The sequence below is a fragment of the Blennius ocellaris genome, assembly GCF_963422515.1.
Source record: "Blennius ocellaris genome assembly, chromosome: 11".
Classification (NCBI taxonomy): domain Eukaryota; kingdom Metazoa; phylum Chordata; class Actinopteri; order Blenniiformes; family Blenniidae; genus Blennius; species Blennius ocellaris.
In genome coordinates this window covers 19,339,962-19,359,619 of record NC_137660.1, presented here as the reverse complement: position 1 = coordinate 19,359,619, position 19,658 = coordinate 19,339,962, and the positions used below count along the sequence as shown (strand labels likewise).

Genomic DNA, 19,658 nt, shown 5'->3' with positions numbered 1-19,658 from the left:
GTGGCTTTACCATACAACCGCTCACCTTCAAGCAGGTAAAGGACAAATGAAAATATTCATTTTCTTTCCTCAAGCAGTGCCAGCTAGGTGCATCTCCTAGCTCGGGGTGCATAGACACGCGTCAGGCGTTGAATGAGTTCCACTGGATTAAAAGCTAAATCGTAGCCATTCGCAGTAAACTGAGTGCAAGCAATACCTTTAAAGTGGGTTTGGATGCATTCTTCTTGCTTCCTCCATGAGAGGAGCCTGAGCTGTTGCTGCCAGACCGCTCTCTCCCGTCCCCACCTTGGCTAACTCTCGGGCCGGTGCGGTGCTGCCCAACGCCACGCCGTCGCCCATCCTGGCGGTTGTCTTTGGACATCGATCCTTGTGAATTTCCAAAGCTTCAGATAATGACTGTTAAATGTCTACGAACTCAAAAGTTGTTTTAAGGTAAGACCTGATGAGGGAAAAAAACATGTCAGATAAATACATGACATGGATCGCTTAAGAAATCTTGTCGAGGTTACATTTATGACGGGCGTCCGGATTGGCCAATAGCTTTACAGAAGCGTCCACGTGACGTACTAAATGGCCACTCACGTGCTTTAAAGTCTAGGTCAAAGGGCGGTAAAGATTCCCATTGGGCGGGACTTCAAACGTGTCTACCATGGCAACCACGGCGGATAGGCTGGACATTCATATATAGTTTGGTTGATTTTACAGTTTACTGTCAAGTCATCTTCAAACAGCAGGAAGCAGGACTGCGCCTTCAGAATAAAGGATGCCACAGTAATCACGTGTGAGCGTACCAAGACAGTTATACGCAGCTTTCATGATGAAAGGTGTGCACACTGTGTTCCAGAAGTGACACGTTACATTGTTATGAAAGTAAATGTTACAATCCAAATACGTTTGATCTATTTGAATTCCTAACTGAAATGTATTTTTTTAAATTTCAACCAGTTTTTAATACTACAATAGTAATATTTGGGGTCTCATGTTATCCACACCAGCAAGATCTTGAAAAGGGTCATGGATCTTTTCTGCAACTTCTACACAGTAGAGGGGGGCTCTGATTTAACAGGGGCTTGGAGGACGCGTTTACTTAAAAAAAGACATTGAATAGAACTTGACTTGATTTTGCTGAAGCACCCTCCAGCTAACATTTTTTTTTCTGTGTGCTGATTTCAACTACCGTAGCTTTATTTAAAGCACCTCTGGGGCGATTGTATGTTTTCTTGTGCTTGTTTAGTGTTACTCATCTCAAATCCTCACAAAACAAGATAATAGCAATTGCCTGCAATGGTTTTCTTCGGTCTGTGATCCAGTCTACATGACTGTTTATTCAGCACTTGCCAGAAGTTGATTTCCCTAAATGACAATAAAGTCTATTGTGGTGTGATTTAATCTTTTGGTATAAGAAATGCTGGGTCTGCTTGTACTTATTTTGTACATCCTCTGCTTTCAACATAAATCCGCTCATAAGACACATTGGATAGAACATATATGGTGAACTTTTAAAATATTAACACAAATTTAACAACACATTTCTTTTCACATTTCATTTTTCACTTATGGATCGTCAATGTTTAGAAGTAATACAAAAAGACTCAGGAATCTAATTAATCTATCACATAAGTCTTTGTAAAGCTATTGAAACAAGTGTTTGTGATGATACTTTTTAATGAAAGTATTTGATCAGAAAACTGTCTTTATACTAAATAGAATAAAACTGAAATATTTTAGAAATCCCAGGGAAATTCTAAAGACTACTGTTGTAACTTAAAATAATTTCCCCCAGAAATATTTAAAACACTGATTCTGATTCTAGAATTAGAGATATTATGAGGTATTTCTCGCAAAAGTCACTAGGTGGCATCAATGTGACGTAAATCCACTGAGGCCTCTTGTAAACAATGGACAGCAGTAGAGCTGAATGCATCTTTTGCGGTAAGCGAATGATAATTTGAAACTATGAATACTGATGTGACGCCTGCGGTGCTCACAATTTGATGACTTTTGACATTCACAAGTCTGATTTCGATGGTTAAAAAAAATAACGTTCTGCGTTAGAAATTCAAATTCAAACGGATCCCATAAATATACAGTAGATGGCAGCAATAGGCCAATGATACGTTGAGTCTGTCAAATTCAAAGAAGCAGAAGAAGAAGACGACATTTCCGCCAGAGTGAAGCTCACTTCCGTCAACATCACTTCGTTGAACGGGCAACTTTACAAGGTAATATCAAAACATCATCGTCTACATAAATTATGTGTTTGTTTGTTTTGTCACAGTTAATGATTTATCGACTTATTTGCACCGTTTGTAATAATGCCTGATTATAGGCGTTTTAACCAACGCTGTTGCTTTTCTGCGACTCTGTTGCGTCTTATTTACTTCAACTTTTAACATCTTCCAACATCTCCATTGGTCTTGCAGCAAAAGCATTTGTCTTTATCTCACAAGCAGGTGTCAGTAGATTTAGTAGGGCTCTGTGTGTTACCTTTCACATGCTGGCCACCAGGTAGCAGAGTCTAATGTTTCCCATTTCTATTTCCTGTTTTGTCATTCCAGATGGCAGCCACTTTGTTTTGGGCCCTGCTGTCACTTCAGTTGGGGTTTGGACGAAGCTCTCATAAACAGCTGCATGAAGATCACTATATCGGCCAGCAGCACAACCCTGAACATGACATGCATGTCCTGCTTGGCGAGGAGGTTGTTTCAGATTTTTCTTGTGTTAAATTTTCTTTTGTATTGTAATCCACTCTTCAGTGTTGTTCATGAACTTCAGTTACCAGCTACTTACTCCCAATCCCACTCATTGTGTGCACTTTGTAGAGCACCGAAGAAGTGAGGCGCCTGAGCCCCGCCGATCAGAGGAAAAAGATGGTGGAAATCGTAAAAAAGATTGACACCAATAGTGACAAGTTGCTAAGTGCAGGTAAATTCATGTTTCTGATAAGGAGCCAATGAAAACAGAAGAATGGTGGTTTTTTTTTAATGCAAGGTTGTTTTCTCCCCAGAGGAGATCACTCTCTGGATTCAGCACGTCTACAGAAAATATGCTCTGGATGATGCAGAGGAGCGATTCCCCGAGTTTGACACGGACGGAGACGGTGTAGTAACGTGGGAGGAATACAACACAGTCGCACACGACCAGCTCATCAGTTTTGATGAAAATGCTGTCCTGGATGATCCGGAGGAAGCGTCTCTCAGACATGTGAGCATGCTACAACTGCTCTGTCACATTTTGTTCCTCACATGTCACTCGACTGACCTTAACACTGACTCATACCCTCATTAGCTCCACCTGAAGGAGAGAAGACGCTTTGATTATGCTGATGTGGACGGCAAACCAGGCCTGAATGTAACGGAATTTCTCGCCTTCACACATCCTTCTGAAGTGGATCACATGGCTGTAAGTGCCCCCACTCGGTCAAACTTGATACGATAATGGATTTTACCATCCACTGAAAGACTGCACTTGGTATTTCATGTAGGTAAAAGTTGACCCCCCCCCCCTTCATTTTTTGATAGGACTTTGCTATAGAAGATGTGCTCAGTGAATATGATTTAGACAACGATGGTTTCATCACTCTGAGTGAATTTGTTGGCGATGTCCGTGGCGAGGGTAAGACTTCAAAGAATATTGTTAAGCTCGATGTCAGTTTGTTTGTCATTGGTTTATTGTACTGTGCCCAAATTGTGTCACCCACTAAGTTTTATATATATATATATATATATATATATTGGTTATTTTATTATTATTTATTTATTTTCTCAGATAATTCCCCTACTCAGTGGGAGATTGAAGAAACCGTGCGGTTCAAAGAACTCTACGATCACAATAAGGATGGCAAACTGAACAGAGACGAGCAGCTCCGCTGGATCGCACCTAATAGCTATGGTTCAGCAAGAGAAGAAGTAAGAGTCATGTACTGTAATTATTTTTGCGAATAGAATAGAAATACTTAATTAATCCAAGAAGAAAAACATTTTAATATATAAAATGTAAATTTTTGGTATCTGTATGGTTTTAGCTTGAAAACCTTCCTGTTAATACGATAACAACATCATCTATTATTAAGCCTATGTTATTAATGCATGTTTAAATAAAAAGGGCATAGGTATTTTGCCAGGAAAAGCACCAACCGAGACATGTTGAAGTTGACTAAATATTAACAAACACACATAAAAAGAATGACACCTTCCAATTATAAAAAAAAAAAAAAAAAAAAAGAGTGTAGAATATTATATATTATATTACTGTATGCCTGTGTCTACCATTGCAGAGCATTTATTTTCAATATCCCCACGGGGACGCCAGAACCCTCCTGGGGAGTCAGGGGATGGATACTTTTTCCATTCATGATTTCTATTTTAATGAATATTTTTGTCAAAACATTATGTCAAATGGAAATAAGTGGTAGACCAGTTATTCTATCAAACATTCTTTTTTTTAATTGTTAGTAAAAATGAAAACAAATCAAAATTTTAAAATAACTACTTGCTCGCTCAGAACATATATGACTATGTTCTGAGCGAGCAATGAAATACATACAGAAAGAAATTGATGCATTGTTACCAATGTTGGAACGCAACATGAGAATGGCAAAAAAAGCAACGCAACGAATTCCTGTAAACTACAATTATTAAGTCTCAATGCCCCTTTTTGCTCCTTTCTTTGTTGTCTGTGTTCTCGCAGTGTGGTCTAACAGCATGGCCTCTGATTTATTGATTTCCATGCTTTGCTCTGGTCAGGCTCTTCACCTCATCGAGGAAATGGACCACGATGGAGACGGGCAGATCTCGGAGGCTGAAGTTGTGGGGAATCAGGAAACATTTATGAATAGCGAAGTGACAGATTATGGCAGGCAGTTGCACACATCGCACGATGAATTATAACAACTTGGTTTTTGGTGCAGAGTTTTTATTTTTTTTTAATCCCTTTGATGGTGTAATGTAACGTGTAAAGTAACAAGCTTCGACGTGGTAATTGTCAACCTACATTGGAGATATGATATTGGATTTGTCCGTATTTTTGAGTGGACATTATTGAAATTGGATTGTATTTCAATGGCAATTATCTGTAAAATGATCAAAATGTAAAGATTGTATTTGTTGTTGCATTTCTAAAAGAAATAACCACATAACAACACATTTGGTTGGTGTTTAAGCCAACCAGTTAATGTATCACTTTGCGTGCGAGTGATTAGCCAGCCGTGGCAAAAGCAGCTCTTCCTCATTTGAACCAAATGAGTGAGTGAGTGAAAGCTTCACTGTTCGACTTATTTCCTGAATGTGTTATGACCCGCCTCGCTTGCGTCAAGCAGCAGTCTGTTGCACAGCAGATAGTTCCAGGGTGTATTCAAGCTGATTATCCTTCACCCAGGACTGTTTGGAACCACTGCCGAGATGAAATTACAATATAAAGATGCCTTTTGGGTGAGTTACTGCATTGTTGTTCATGGTTTTGTTGATGCCTGCAGTTGGAAGGGAAGTTACATTGTTTGCTGAACACTGAAGCCAGTGGTGAAGTTTGTGTTAGAGACTTGATTTTTGACATCTTTTGTAATTGTGTTGTCCAGACTAACTGTGTTTGCTCTGAACCGGTGTGTTTTGTCATTTTTAGGATGAGTACAGTTATTAATACAACTCCTTTCGTTGTCTGACTCTTTATTTTTACTACGTCTTTTGCTTTTTTGTTGTCATGAGACTGTGACTTCAAATGTTAACAAAAATAACATACACACAACTATTTTTCCTGTGTCAAATTAGTTTTTGTTCATTTATTTGATTGAGCTGACCTCACCTGATTTTTATTTCATAATTTGAAAGAACAAGATAACACAATATATTGTGAAACAATTGTTTTGATTTGAACATTTTATGGCTTCTTCCTTTAATCAAAATGTACCAATTTTAATGAAGAGCCGCTCGTTTGTTTGAGTGATATCTTGTGAACACAAATAAACGTGTGTGATTTTTTATAATGTAAACATAACAACAAACATCAGTTCTGTGCATTTCTTTTACTCTGCCCACTCAATAAGATATTAATATGTTATTTTACACGAAGAGGGACTTTTGCTGTTTCTGTCACTGAGGGCGTTTCCTTTCAGATGATCACATTCGATACTTTCCATATTGCTGAAGATGAAACCAATATACCCCTGTATGGAAAGACATATCTGAAACATCCTGTCATCTTAAGAAACCTTGATTTAAAGTTCTGTAATTTTCCAATAATGAGCTTTTGCTTGAAGGTTTTTTTTTCTGTTGGATATATAATTACAGAAGTGAAAAATGTTCACATTGCCAAGAGTTTACTCAACTACAAGATAAGGGTGTTGCTAAAAAAAAAATACTCAAGTAAAAGTATAAAGAACTTTTCTGAAACACTATTACAGTATAGAGTATTAAGTTACTTTTTTACCTTTAGTTGCATTGTTAATAGCAGTCAGTCTATCCACACAACTTGTTCCTGTTCAGGGTTGCTGGATCCCGGCGCACTATGAGCAGCAAGTCAATTCAATTTGCAACAGAAATAAAAGTTCAAAAAATAAATTATGGCAGTTTGTTTTCTGAACAAATGTTGGTATTAAGCAAGATTTTTCTGTTCAAAGAACACACGTACTGCGTTTCAAAAATGTACATTTGAAAGGATATGGATTCAATTTGGGGTGAATTTAATATGAATATAAACTGTACTCTGGTGCATTTATGAAGCTGGAAACTTTACCAGTTACTAGTGTACGGCAGCGATAATTCAATGATTTTGCCCCATAAAAAAAATTACTTGGCACTCATAAAAGCCTAAACATAGTTTAACCTTTGCTACTTGCTGAATAATAATAATAATTAACCCATGTACTTGCACCTCTGTTAAAATAACATTTTCTTTTGGATGGACAGTATCAATTTGATTGAATGTATTGTTGTATGGCTTGGATAAAGACAGTAAAACTATAATTTCAAACTGTGAGCATGAGTTATTTGGTATCTTATGGTCCCAGGGAGAAAACTTTACCAGCAATGTTGGTTTTGAGGCTATAATTCAAAGACTCACTGATGGTCGGAGGACCTGCAAAGACTTCGAAGATCTCCTGAAAATGAGGTGGGTTTTGGAACTTTTTTTTTCACCCAGTTTGTACAAAAAGGAACACAACAATCTTTTTTTTAAATGTGCTTTTGTGGGATTGTCTTTATTTGCTGATGTAGGGCATCAGCTGAGGAAAAGTATGGCAAAGAACTGATTGCAATTGCTCGCAAAGCAGGAGGCCTGTATGAGATCTGGTAGGTACACCTACGCATGTCAGAATAGAATACAAGGTGTTTATGGTCATTGCTTCAGCCCATAAATGGCATAGCAGAATTAAGCCAGCTTTAATTATATTTAACAAAGACGATCATGGAAAAATAATGCAGTGACGTATCATTTTGTTTATTTAAAAAAAGAAACCCTCTTTGCTCATGTTTTCAACAGCACTTTGAGAACATCTCTCGATGAAATGAAAACACGTAAGCTCTTATCGTTTTAGTTTCATTTTCTATGTTATATTTTGCCTCAGCCTTTATATTTTCAGTTCTATGTGGTCATATGAGCATTGTTTTGGGTTTTTTTTTTCCAGAAATTGAAAATGTAGGGAACCTGCACATTCAGCTGGCTGGGCTCCTGAAGGATGAGGTTAAAAGGATGGAGGAGTTCAGAGAACGACAGAAAGAACAGAGAAAGAAGGTAGGCACGACTTCCCTTTTTTATTAACTTGTATTTTTTTTATACAGCAGAAGGAAAGTTTATTTAAAAAATAAGTTTCCGCTTCTCAGTGTAGTTCCCTCAAGATGGTAAAAAATTTTTCTGCATCTTTCTCTTCCTCTTCTTCTAGTTTGAACTCGCAATGGAGAAGGTGCAGAAGGCAAAAGTCTCCTCTTACAAGAAAACAATTGATGTAAGGTCCATTTATGACTTCTGAGACCTTAGTATTTTTTTGTTTGTTTTTTTGTCTCTCACATGCGTTGCTTCCACTTATAAGATTTTTTAAAATGTGATTTATGATTGCTAAAGCCTTTGGGATCCACAAGGGAAAAACAGAACTCTCTTTCAAGTTAGATGTTTATCATTTAAAATATGTGATCAGTGTTAACATATAGTGTTGTTATTTTAATCTATTGCACTTACAATAGATTCCGATTTGAAAATGCTCAGAGATCATGCTTTTAAAAGGCATCACCAGACTTCTGGTATGTGTAAGAGGCAAATTGCTTTCTTTTTTTAAACTGCTCATGCTTTTCGCTTCTGAGAGGAAGGAAATGACATATGGTCATTTTTTTTTTCTTGTGTTGCATGCACATGTTTTGTTTTTGACAGACATCTTTCCCCGACCTCCTCCTTTTTTCTGTTGAGGGTACTTCAGGTCAGGTTCTGAAGAACAAAGCATGGGTGGTATGGTTTCTGTTTTGTTCCCCACCCAGTCTAAAAGATCCTACGAGCAGCGCTGCAGGGAGACGGATGAGGCAGAGCGAATGGCTGAGAAGATGAGTAATACTCCGACAGCCTCGCCTAAACAGATTGAGAAGGTGAATCTGTTCGTCACAACAGGCTTCTTTAAAATGGTGCTTCAGTAACATGAACGCAAAAAGAAACACTTCATGCCTCACAGCACATAAATTGGAGTCGATAAAAAAAGAATGAATGAGAATTCTACCTGAACAACCATCATATATCGGTATATTCTTTAAAGTTAGTAAATATTTGATCAAAAACTTGTGATTTGTCTGTCCGTCTGTCTGTCTATTAATCTAATCTGAAGATTATTATTTTAGGGGAGTTTTTAATTTCAATAAATTAGTTTATTTGTGCTCTAAAATAACTGAATGAAATAGTGTGTGAGCAAATGATTGTGTGTCTTTGTGGTTCCTGCTTCCCTTGATCCTGACATGTGGTCAAGGTGATACAGGAGATGGATGGATAGAATAAATGCTCATCATTCTGTCTGTGCTCTCTCTTGCTCTTTAGCTGAACAACAAATCCAAACAATGCAAAGATGCTGCACAGGATGCCGGTAAGAACAAATCCAACATGGAGTCCACTAACCGACTCTTGCTGTGGTTTACCAGAACTTTCTTCTCTGAGTGTGGCCACATTAACTTCCTTTTTCTTGAACTCTAGAGATAGTTTAATCTCCCACATTTGAAATGTGTGAAATTTGTAATAAAACAACAACAAAATTCACAGCTAAAAACTTTAATCTTTCACTAACATTGAACATTTATTTATTTATATGTATTTATTACAATCAATTGAGGGCTTGTGAAATGCTAGATTAATATACAAAGAAGAAACGCCTACATTTACAGTATTTGTGACTTATAGAGATTACTGATATGTGAAATAAAGGACACATTTATGATAGAAGCAGGCAGACTGTTATTTCTCAGCAAACTTTGTTCCATGTCATGTTTTTATAAAAAAAAATTGCAATAAATACTTTTTGAATGCAGGGCAGAACTGATTTTTTTGAATTAGACTCACTGTTTTGGAACTGAATGTTTTAGGTGAAATGGAAATATTAAATGCAACAATTCTGAATAAATGTAACAGAAATGTATACTATGACAAAGTTTGCTGCTTAGCTTGAGAAAACCTATGTGTGGTGTGAGTATCAAGTTGAGAGTGGACAGGCTTGCATTGGTAACTGCTTGCTTGAAGAGTTTGACTTCTCTCCTGGTGATTTCATTGCTCTGTAGAGAAGCAGTACATGTCCAACATTGAACAGCTTGACAAGATCCGTCAGGAGTGGGAATCAACACACATTAACACTTGTGAGGTATGGCAATAACACCCTGTACCCAGGCTGCTCTCGTCATATTGGTACAAACCCAGAACGACAGTTGCAATATGTGCTATGTCAATGAGGATGTGTAACACTTCCCATTAGCAGATTATACAGTGAGTCATTAATAAAACTTCCCGGCAACAAAAATGTCCTTTCTATGTTAATAACAGAAATGTGTACTATTGAAGAGCTTTAAACATCCCACTGAGGTCTATTGGTGGAGACACTGATCAATGCAAAGCCAGCAAATACAAGAAATGAAAAACAAAAGAGGAATTGTATTAAAACTGCATTTTGAGTTGAGTCAAATAACTACATGAAAGCGTCAAGTCCAGATTTTCAGAAAGGCTAAATAACATGTTGCTGCATCACTATGTCTGAAACCCTTGTATACAGTACTGAGTTTATTTTTGGATTGTTTGCTGTCATTTTGCAGATGTTTCAGGTGCAAGAAGAAGACCGTCTCAGTATAATGAGAAACGCTATGTGGATTCACTGTAACCATTTGTCTGTGCAGTGTGTGAAGGACGATGAGGTGGGTGCCGCCGGCTCCACACGCTCACGTGTCGGGCAAACCTTCACTATGTCATTACAACGTGCTGAAAAAAATCATTTTGGATACACTGCTTTTTCCAGACTTACGAGAACGTCAGGAAAATGCTGGAACAGTGTGACATTATTGCTGACAACAACTTCTTTGTGGAAACAAATCGCACAGGCCCAACCCCTCCAGGTCGGTCCTCCATCAGATTATACAGCTTCCTGCTCTGTGCATTTGTGTGTTTGGCTTGTTCTTTCAGCCACTGTGCCAAGTGTTGCACAGTAGATAGGTGATGCATTGTGTAACGGCATGTAACACATATTTCAATGTGTGAATTTCACTGGTGTGTTCACAGCGCCAATTGAATTTCACAATTACTATGGCAGTAATGACAAGACGGAGAGAAATGGAAGCGATGGATTTGTAGGGGGAGTCATCAAAGGGTAACAATTACACTATGGTACCAAATAAAGGATCACTCTTCTCTTTCTTTCTCAATTTTTGACTGAGGACTTTCTCCAGTTTGTCTAGGTTTTCAAATCTATTGCAGGGAACCTGTCCCACCGGATCCAAACTCAGCCTCAATGAACAAGTTGCACAACCTCGAGGTACTGGACCAAAGCTTTCTCTGATAACGTTGTAATATCTAAGTGATGACATTTTGTGAAAGCCAGTGAAGTTCCCATTAGTCATCACTTGTCACACTACTTATTCTCGAGGGAACTTCTGCTTTTAAAGAAAAAAAATTAACACTCCTGCTGCAAGCACAAGTCATTTTGCTATAAGAGTAGCCCCATTCAAAAATACATTTGCGGGGGGAAAATGATTTCATTTGTGCTTAAATTTTACCATGACATCCAGTCTAAAACCACAATCAAGAAGCATATTGAGGGTTGTTGCTGGTAAAGCTAAATAAGACTTTTTTGCTCATCTGACAGGGATGTAGGTTCACATTAGATCAAAGTTTTGGGAAACGATGCTTAACAAATTATACCTTCAGCTTGTCAAGGATTTGATGAGACGTGAAATCGACAGTTGTCAGTGGACACACGGTGAATATTATTTCTCCTCAGGAGAAACATCAGAGGGCATCTACGCATCCATTCCTGGCCGTCAGGAGAGCTTTGAGGAATACAAGGCACTGTATTCCTATGTGGCACAGGTCAGTTCATTAACACGGACACTTTCGACTGTTTCCCTTCACCTGCAGCGTCCTCCGCTGATTGTCTCGGTTCTTCTTCAGGCGGAAAATGAACTCACTATATCTGCCGGGGATGTTGTGGCTGTCCTCGAACGAGGTGAAGACGGCTGGTGGACGGTGGCCAGAAACGGCCTCAGAGGATTGGTTCCTGGCTCCTATCTCTCAAAAGACTGAGAGAACTTCACTGTAGAACTAACACATTTTCACATGTGGCATGTCAAACAGTCTTACAGTTTGACCCAAGTATCAATTTACATCTTGGTTCCATGCAACAGTTCTGCATTCATGTGCAAAAAAGTTTTTTTCAATCTAAAAATGATCCGTGTGTCTAAGCCAGGGGTGGCCGAGTAGCCCAGTAGCTCTTGTGAGTAGCTGTTTAAAGTAGTTGTCAGTGATGCAAAAGTTAATGATTCCTGTTACAAAAAGGGTCAATTAGAAAATGTTTACTGACTTTGACAAGTTGAAACATGTTCAAACCCTTTACAGATGCACAGTATGAATATTTATTGTCATTAATGATGAGACATACAATTATTTGGGGAAGTTGTAAAAACTAAATACACTTTTTATTGATCGGTGTCCTTGTAATGGACCTCATGTTAAAAAAGATAAATGACCCCTTGTATGAAAAGAAAACTGAATATTCCTCTTTTTTTCCTTTAATAAATGATGCAACATATTTTTACCAACAAATTGGTCAATTAACAATATAAACTATAATAAAATAATAAACTAGATTTTAACAATTTACCTTCATTACCACTGAATATGAGGAACCCTCAAAGGTGAGCCTGTAATAAATCAGCAACTTCCGGTAAAGTCAATGGTTGTGGTTTTGGCAACAAATGAGAAACATCAACATCCATGTTTCTTATCTTTAAATATTGTTCTCTGGAGTTCAGGTATTCTAAATATAAACACTGAAAAAAGAAAGCCAAGTAACTTCCAGTCTCAGGTACCTTTCACAGCATTTAGATAAATCTACACAAACATTAAATTAAGAAAAACACCAAATACCACCATAAAAACGTGTCATCAATTTAGAAGACTATCTTGAAAACTGTAAATACAAAGGGCTTCTGTTCTGAAGCCTTAATAAAATAGGATATCCATCTAGTGGCCAACATAAAGTACTTCAGCAAGCCCAAAGTCAGGGATTCTGCAACCTTCCACTTCATCAAATTTCAAAGAGCCTTAAAAAAATACAGCAAACACAGCTTATGTAATCGTGTTGGACTTCGAAAATAAAAAGGTTGCAACTGGCGACTACTGGTATTTTTTGTTTTTGTCAGTTACATCAGTTTTGCGATTAAAACAAATTACCACGTTGAAATGAAGTTGCATGCACTTCCCTTGTTCTTTTTAAAGTACATGAGCCACAGAGGTATGCAGGTCTATTTGAGTCCTCTATATAAACTAGTAGACATTTCAAAGAGAATAATCAAGTCTGGAAAAAGGCCAACCGCATTAAATTGGGCTCTTTTTCTTCTCAAGACTTTCTTTTCTTGGCTGGCTTACCTGTCTTGATGGCAAGACAAAGACCTCTACAGATAATTCTCTACTATCCAACCGCTTTAAACCAAATTAAATTTACTGTTTTTTTACATGTCATTTTATAAATGCACATAGGGGCCCCCTGCATTGTGCAGACACTATCTCATTTTCTTGATTCTTCCACAATAACGTTTTTCAAATAGGACAAAAGTAGGATTCTGCCGACACATCGGCATGAGTAGAGAACTGAACTTATGTATTCAAAGTTGGTGTTGAGTGCTTCTCATACCAGTGACAGCTGAGAGAATATCTGGTATCTTACACATGATCATGCCACTCATACCGCGTGGAGAAGATATATTGTAATGCCCTGTATAAGTGGAAAAGATTGTGGTTTGTATGTAATTGTGAATTGTTTGTATTCTTAATCTATAGAAGACCGTTTGTATTTATTTGATGTGAAAGACAAATTCTTGTATTTTCTGCCCATTACTTCAACGAAAAATGCTATGGATTCTGCATTAGCCTCGTCTCCTGCATTCCCTCTATAAAAGACTATTCTTACCTCAGATCGGGGACTCCTTTCAGATCGTTTGTCTGAGTGCTCTTCCCTCTTTAGTTCAAGGCTATCTGGTTGCACTGCAGCGTGTGACATTGCTGTCTTATCAGATGACCAACGCAAAGTCTTTCAACCCTGACACTCTGTGTGAACTTGCACAGTGACGGTTAACTTACGAGGAACATCTACCAAACAGAGAAACCTTCTCGGAAGTTAAAACATTAGCGGAAGTAAGGAATGCAATTTAAATGCATTGGAAAATACAGTTTAGTTTGAATACATCAATGAATTCACAATTGCTTATTTGTTTAAGTGTGTGTGTGTAACCAAACTTTCTTTTTTAATTTCTGAAATCGAGAGAGTAAAACTATTTTAATGATTTCAGCGACTTTCTGCCACAGCAGCTCAACTCTGATCTGCGTGGTTGATGAGGAACTTCTGTTTGCTTAAAATACACAACTTAAGAATAGAATTGATTGTAAGAGACAGATAAAAAAAAAAATGCTAAAGCTGTAACAAAAAACAAAGAACTATTAATAGATTATATATACAGAGATTTAATTTAAGTTATCCTATATTTTAATTGAAAAACATCAAAGGAGCACAAAATTAATTCTTAAATCATTTGTCCTTTAAAGTGAATATCGTACATTGGGTCTGGCACTCAACTACAAAAGTACTACTTGAAACAAAGCATGTGCAGCTTGAATTGCACAAAGTAGTTCAAACTCATGTTCCCACACTTGAAACAAACCAAGATCAAAGGATATTTGAGCTCTGGAGTATTTGTTTATGAAAACATCTAACGATTTGTCCGATACGAGAAACACCTCGACCAGCAACTTTCATTGTGTGTAAAAAAAAAAAAAATCAATTTATGACACAACACTCAGAAACCCAACCAAAGAACATATTTAATTTAACTTTAAACTTCCATCTTCCGTATGTTTCATTGACATTGTTAGGTTTTGCCTTCTGCTTCACAGCAATAAATCCAATTATTGGACTACAAGTCGACACTCGAGAGAAAAACAAAGAAAACTGCGAAGAGACAAAGTCCAGTTAAAAAGTTCTACTTAAAATACTTGACATACAGTACCAAAGGTTGCATTCTTTAAATAAGTCACATGTAGGTTAAGATACATTGGTTGTGCACAAAAACACGCCGTGCTATTGACTTGAGCCGTGGTCTTACTTATTTTTAGAGAACAATGCTGGTCAAAGGCGAGGTTTAAATCCTATGTGAGCCATAAAACTAGTAGTCATTCTTGAGCAGAAGCAGCAGACGTGACGATAGAGGGGATGAGATGATACAATAGTTCAATCAAGTACATAACAGATTAAATATGTATAGAATCAAATATGCATGAGCTGTACACAGAGTGCAAACTAAGATGAGAATGTCCAGATTAGGATTTTGGAAGGACAAACGTCAGCCTGTCAGGAGTTTGGCTGGAAGCTTCTTGGGGAAAATAGGTTAAAAGGTGGTTAAGATTAGTGTTGGAATATCATGTTCATGCTCTCACCAAACGTGTTGTGTTACAGCGGGAAATGTTTTATGCAACAGTGCCTCCTGTGATGAGAAGCTCATAGGCGGGATCTCTGCTCCTGTGGCACAGGACGACACACGCACAGAGCATGCCCAGCATCTGCAGGAAAAACCACGTCCCGGTTAAAAATCTCTTTTCAGGCCACAGAGGGCCTCAAGGTGTTGGTTGTATTGCTCATGACTTAAACCATAGTTAGGTTAAACTCTGCTCGAAGCTATGCGGGGAAAAAAAGTGATCTTCCTGGAAATGTTTGCCAAGAACAAAGTAACACAAACTCTACAATCTACAATCTACATATATATATATATATAAAAAGAAAAAATCAGTCGTCTTCCATTCAGTACCAGTGAAACGTCAGTGGGGTCATGAGAGCAAAGCAACCCATAAATCCTCTGTGTGAATGAAGGACACTGAGACGACTGTATCCCTGCTGCTCAGTCAGTGGCTTTTTGTCCGTTTCAAAGTAAAAGAAGAGGATTTACAGTACAAAAGGCTGCAGGGACTGTTACAGGGACTGTGACTGTGCATTTGGTTTATCTCGCTGTGTTCTCGTAACTATGAGAACGTCTCCAACATGATAACACCGCAACTTGAACTTGTGACTTCAACCTGGGTTCGGCTGTCGGTGAGTGTTTAAGATATCAACTTAACATATCAGTCTTAGTGTATGACTGCCAACTTTTACGCAGTTCATCAAGTGACCTTGATTTCGACATGTAAATACTCCAATCCTAAATCTTAAAAAAAAAATTAAAAAAATAAATATATATATATATATATATATATATATAATTTGGCACAGATGAAGTAATAAATAATCAGCTCACGGGCACAGGATTCCCATCAGGGAAATATGTTTTTTTTTTTTCTCCATTCACGGGGCTTTTAGTGTCACTATTGCAAAGTGTGGCAACTCACATATGGAAGACGATATCTGGACACCATTTAAATACCTGGATGGCAGCAAATGTCAGTGTGGTCCAGATGACGTACATCATGATCTCCTTCAACTTCTTTACAACCAGAGCTTCACAACCCTACACACACACACACACACACACACACACACACACACACACACACACACACACACACACACACACACACACACACACACACACACACACACACACACACACACACACACACACACACACACACACACACACACACACACACACACAAACACACACACACAAACACACACAATGTTCATCCTTTGGCTCAGAAAACTAAAGCAAGTTCATGAATTAAACAGCCAGCTTTCATTCATAAGACAAAGGACAAAGTACTTCTTGGTGGAGGTCTTCAGGATGAGTTAGGGACCCTGTGCAGATTCCAACAGGAGCTTTGCAGCAGCTGATGGGCACGCTGTTGTTTTTGGACTCTTTATACCAGGGTGTATTCTGCCAGTCTGAATAATTGTGGATGCCACAACACTGAAGCTGCAAATGGAAACAGAAAAAAAGTCGAGGGCAGCATCAATTATTTGCAAACTGGCCCAGAAGTCAAACGATACCAGAAGCCGGGCAGTGGAGGAAACGGGATATTTGTGCTCACCTGTCTCTGAACATAGTCGATGGCACGGCTCTGCGCGTTGCTGTTGGTGCCGTTGTACTCATCATAGACTTTCAGAATGGAACTGTTAACCTCGTCTTCAACCTAAATTAATTAGGAGGGTTCAGACTGTACTGTTTGTTGGCAGACCAGTCAACACAACATGAGTCACCATTGCAGCAAACAGAAATTTCTTGGCTTCTGTCACAAGCTTGGCCGACTATGAGTTTTATGAGAAAGATCTCGCCGTGTCACTTCAAGTGTATTGACTGCATGTCTCACCTTTGCTCTGTAAATATATCCAAGAACCACCACAGCTACTTCTGTCACAAACACCAGCAGCAGAATGACGACAAACTGTGGATTGTATTTCAGGATTTAGGACAAACAAGAGCACAGACACTTGAAAAAAGTGGTTTGTTAGGTTGCATGTTTATGTTACTGATAACGCAAATATATACATATAAGAATATATGATAGATCCGTACATAGTCACTGATTCTTTAAGATTACAGCGGCTAAATCAGTTTACTGACCGTTGTAAGAGCACAGTGACTTTCTCTCACTGTCGCACAGCAGCCGATGAGCCCGATGACGAAGAGGAGCGCTCCCACAGCGATGATGACCACCGCCGGGACCAGGGTGTACACATCTTCAAAGAAATGGTCATAGTCGTCGTATGTAATGAAGACATAGGCTCCAACGTAGCACAGGATGCCTGCTGCCGCCTGAAGACGACAGGAAAAACAGAAGAAGAAAACGTCACCATCGCTGGCAGAGGCGACGTTCCCTTGGGGCCGACGGAGAGTTCAGTGTGGTTCCTGTAAGCGGATAGAAATCTGTGTTTCACCAATATTTTTATCTTTGCAAATTAATCGACTTAACATGGGATAACTGAAAGTACTTTCAATGCGTCTGTGTTGAGCGGCACGTCCGTTAAAACATCTGGAGGACTGAAACCGAGAAGCGTGAGACACTTGGTTTTGCATGAGTATTTATAATCAACATTTCAAACACAACATTATTTATCTTTGTTTTCTGAAACCTTTATAAAGTTCTTATGTCCACTTGAGAACGTTGTCAATTTTAAGGTTGTCTTTTCACTAATTTCATTTGGCAAAAGCAGGTTTTTATTACAGATGAAGCTTTACATTCAAAACATTACACGGCCAAATCACACACTGCAGGCTAAAAATATGTTTATTATAATATTAATGGATCAAGAGAATGAATTATAAATCAACTAAACAAGAGTTCGATTTTTCTGGAGGTCCACCAATCGATGTGGTTCCTGCTTCAAAGGAGTGGCTTTTGCCAACTTATTGTTGCTGAGCTCTATGGTGACACATTGAATAGATTCAGGAATGTGGGAGCGGGGAGATGAAAACATCCACGACTCCAGGACCTCCAACTCTCATCTAAAGAACATGAGTCCAGCTTCAGTACCAAGCAGAGAAGCTACACATACGTATTAATAAATCATATTTTGGACCCAAGTAAGGAAATTGAGGCCAACAGTTTCACCTTTTGCTAACCTGAGGTCTGTGTGTTATTACTGAGAGAAATGGTTTGTATGCCAAGAGAAGAAAAACCTTTCTGACCACACCTTTATGAAAGTGAACATCTCCTCTTGTTCTTTGTCTTTCATAATAATGAAATGAGCTTTTTACATTGAGGGTTTGAATCAAAAGAAGGCTGCGTATAAGGTTTGCTGCCAGTTTTTCCAAATAAGCGTGAGTATCATCTGTGGCTTTTGATTCAAATATTGACAGAAAGAATAGTTAGCTTTACACTGTTGAATGTTTAATTATATTGTTGACATAAGCAATTCACCTGTATCAAATAGCTACATTCAAAGCATCTTTCTCATACAAATAATAAAGTAGATGAGAAGTTTTCTCTCTTAAAATAATACAACAATTGCCAACAAAATGCATATCTAAGTATTAAAAAAAAACCATTTAATTAATAATGACATCAGTATAATTTTAATTATGTGATCTGCTTAAGTGTGAGCAAAATGGCATAAATGAAAAATATATTCCCTAAGAGTACTGAATTGCAGTAATCAGTTACTCTGGTAACAATATCTTATTTTATGACGAGTAAAACAACACACCTGTACAAGTACGAACACTTAAATGACGATTTAACGACTTTTACCATTAAAAAAAATATATGGTCTGTATCTGTACTGAAGTGAGTGATCTCATCTTTCTCCTGGTGTTTTGATGATCAAGTCAAAAAGTGGCGGATCAACTTCAACAACACAGTAAAACATTGTAAACATTCAATCCACTGCGTCAAAACAAAACGGATGTTTTGATCCAACAAAGAGCTGGAGGAAGGGTCGTCTGCAGCGGGCACACACACGCACACGCACACGCACACGCGCACACACACACACACACACACACACACACACACACACACACACACACACACACACACACACACACACACACACACACACACACACACACACACACACACACACACACACACACACACACACACACACACACACACAGCTAAGCTAACAGCTGCTGCGCCATGACGCATGTTTCAAAAGTGCCGCAAAGCTGCGCACTTACCCAAAAGATCAAGTTCAAGAAGACCAGTACGGTCTTCGACGACGTGATGCCGCACTGCCCCATCTCCAGCACGGGCTGTTTGCGCTGTCTGAGCCCGGAAATGATGCGAGGTTCTACTCTGACATGACTCCACCAGCTGCTCCACACGCCGCTGGCAATGCGTGTGCGTATTTGTTTGCAGCGCCACCTGCGTAAACTCAACAGCTGAAAAGACGCACGGGCTCACCGCCACACGCAGCAAAAAAAAAAACATCGTATGGTAGAAAGTGCATTACCAGCATGTCTTACATCTAATACGTGCAGCTCAAATAAGTATTTTATTGTGATTTGAAAATAAAAAAA

General features: G+C 38.5%; 4 protein-coding genes across 6 annotated transcripts in view; 2 read left to right on the top strand and 2 right to left on the bottom strand.

Annotated features, from left to right (window-relative positions):
• Window positions 1-552, bottom strand: part of scaper (S-phase cyclin A-associated protein in the ER) — a 61,038-nt gene extending 60,486 nt beyond the window's left edge. For all 3 annotated transcript variants that reach the window (XM_080505426.1, XM_080505427.1, XM_080505428.1), the window contains exon 1: window positions 197-552. In XM_080505426.1, coding sequence (XP_080361552.1) covers window positions 197-361 — 165 coding nt within the window. In that variant the 5' untranslated portion in view covers window positions 362-552. The remainder of the gene's footprint in view (window positions 1-196) is intronic.
• Window positions 553-2,177: 1,625 nt separating this feature from the next.
• On the top strand, window positions 2,178-5,639 carry rcn2 (reticulocalbin 2). The gene is made up of 8 exons (XM_080505144.1): window positions 2,178-2,222; window positions 2,559-2,699; window positions 2,823-2,925; window positions 3,008-3,204; window positions 3,289-3,402; window positions 3,522-3,615; window positions 3,769-3,908; window positions 4,746-5,639. The coding sequence occupies exons 2-8, from the start codon at window positions 2,559-2,561 to the stop codon at window positions 4,887-4,889; spliced, it is 933 nt and encodes a 310-aa protein (XP_080361270.1). The 5' UTR covers window positions 2,178-2,222; the 3' UTR covers window positions 4,890-5,639.
• Window positions 5,373-13,533, top strand: pstpip1a (proline-serine-threonine phosphatase interacting protein 1a). Its single transcript, XM_080505143.1, has 15 exons — window positions 5,373-5,429; window positions 7,001-7,101; window positions 7,206-7,280; window positions 7,471-7,505; window positions 7,616-7,722; window positions 7,871-7,933; window positions 8,457-8,561; window positions 9,001-9,046; window positions 9,732-9,811; window positions 10,257-10,355; window positions 10,457-10,553; window positions 10,717-10,804; window positions 10,884-10,969; window positions 11,435-11,523; window positions 11,605-13,533. Exons 1-15 carry the CDS (start codon window positions 5,400-5,402, stop codon window positions 11,734-11,736), a joined length of 1,233 nt encoding a protein of 410 aa, XP_080361269.1. The 5' UTR covers window positions 5,373-5,399; the 3' UTR covers window positions 11,737-13,533.
• Window positions 13,534-14,511: 978 nt separating this feature from the next.
• tspan3a (tetraspanin 3a) lies at window positions 14,512-19,465 on the bottom strand. The gene is made up of 7 exons (XM_080504901.1): window positions 19,317-19,465; window positions 17,259-17,450; window positions 17,005-17,079; window positions 16,726-16,827; window positions 16,458-16,610; window positions 16,119-16,202; window positions 14,512-15,264 (listed from the first exon to the last, which is right to left on the bottom strand). Exons 1-7 carry the CDS (start codon window positions 19,377-19,379, stop codon window positions 15,172-15,174), a joined length of 762 nt encoding a protein of 253 aa, XP_080361027.1. The 5' UTR covers window positions 19,380-19,465; the 3' UTR covers window positions 14,512-15,171.
• Between the last annotated feature and the right edge of the window lie 193 nt (window positions 19,466-19,658).

Bases quoted from the DNA above. Each gene is read 5' to 3' on its own strand.
- pstpip1a (XM_080505143.1), top strand. From the start codon at position 5,400: ATGAAATTACAATATAAAGATGCCTTTTGG. The intron at 7,506-7,615 runs GTAAGCTCTTAT...TTTTTTTTCCAG, and splicing joins TCTCGATGAAATGAAAACAC to AAATTGAAAATGTAGGGAAC. The intron at 7,723-7,870 runs GTAGGCACGACT...CTCTTCTTCTAG, and splicing joins AGAAAGAACAGAGAAAGAAG to TTTGAACTCGCAATGGAGAA.
- rcn2 (XM_080505144.1), top strand. From the start codon at position 2,559: ATGGCAGCCACTTTGTTTTGGGCCCTGCTGTCACTTCAGTTGGGGTTT. The intron at 2,700-2,822 runs GTTGTTTCAGAT...TGCACTTTGTAG, and splicing joins ATGTCCTGCTTGGCGAGGAG to AGCACCGAAGAAGTGAGGCG. The intron at 3,205-3,288 runs GTGAGCATGCTA...TACCCTCATTAG, and splicing joins AGGAAGCGTCTCTCAGACAT to CTCCACCTGAAGGAGAGAAG.
- tspan3a (XM_080504901.1), bottom strand. From the start codon at position 19,379: ATGGGGCAGTGCGGCATCACGTCGTCGAAGACCGTACTGGTCTTCTTG. The intron at 17,080-17,258 runs GTCAGTAAACTG...TACAATCCACAG, and splicing joins GTCACTGTGCTCTTACAACG to TTTGTCGTCATTCTGCTGCT. The intron at 16,828-17,004 runs GTGAGACATGCA...TAATTAATTTAG, and splicing joins GATATATTTACAGAGCAAAG to GTTGAAGACGAGGTTAACAG.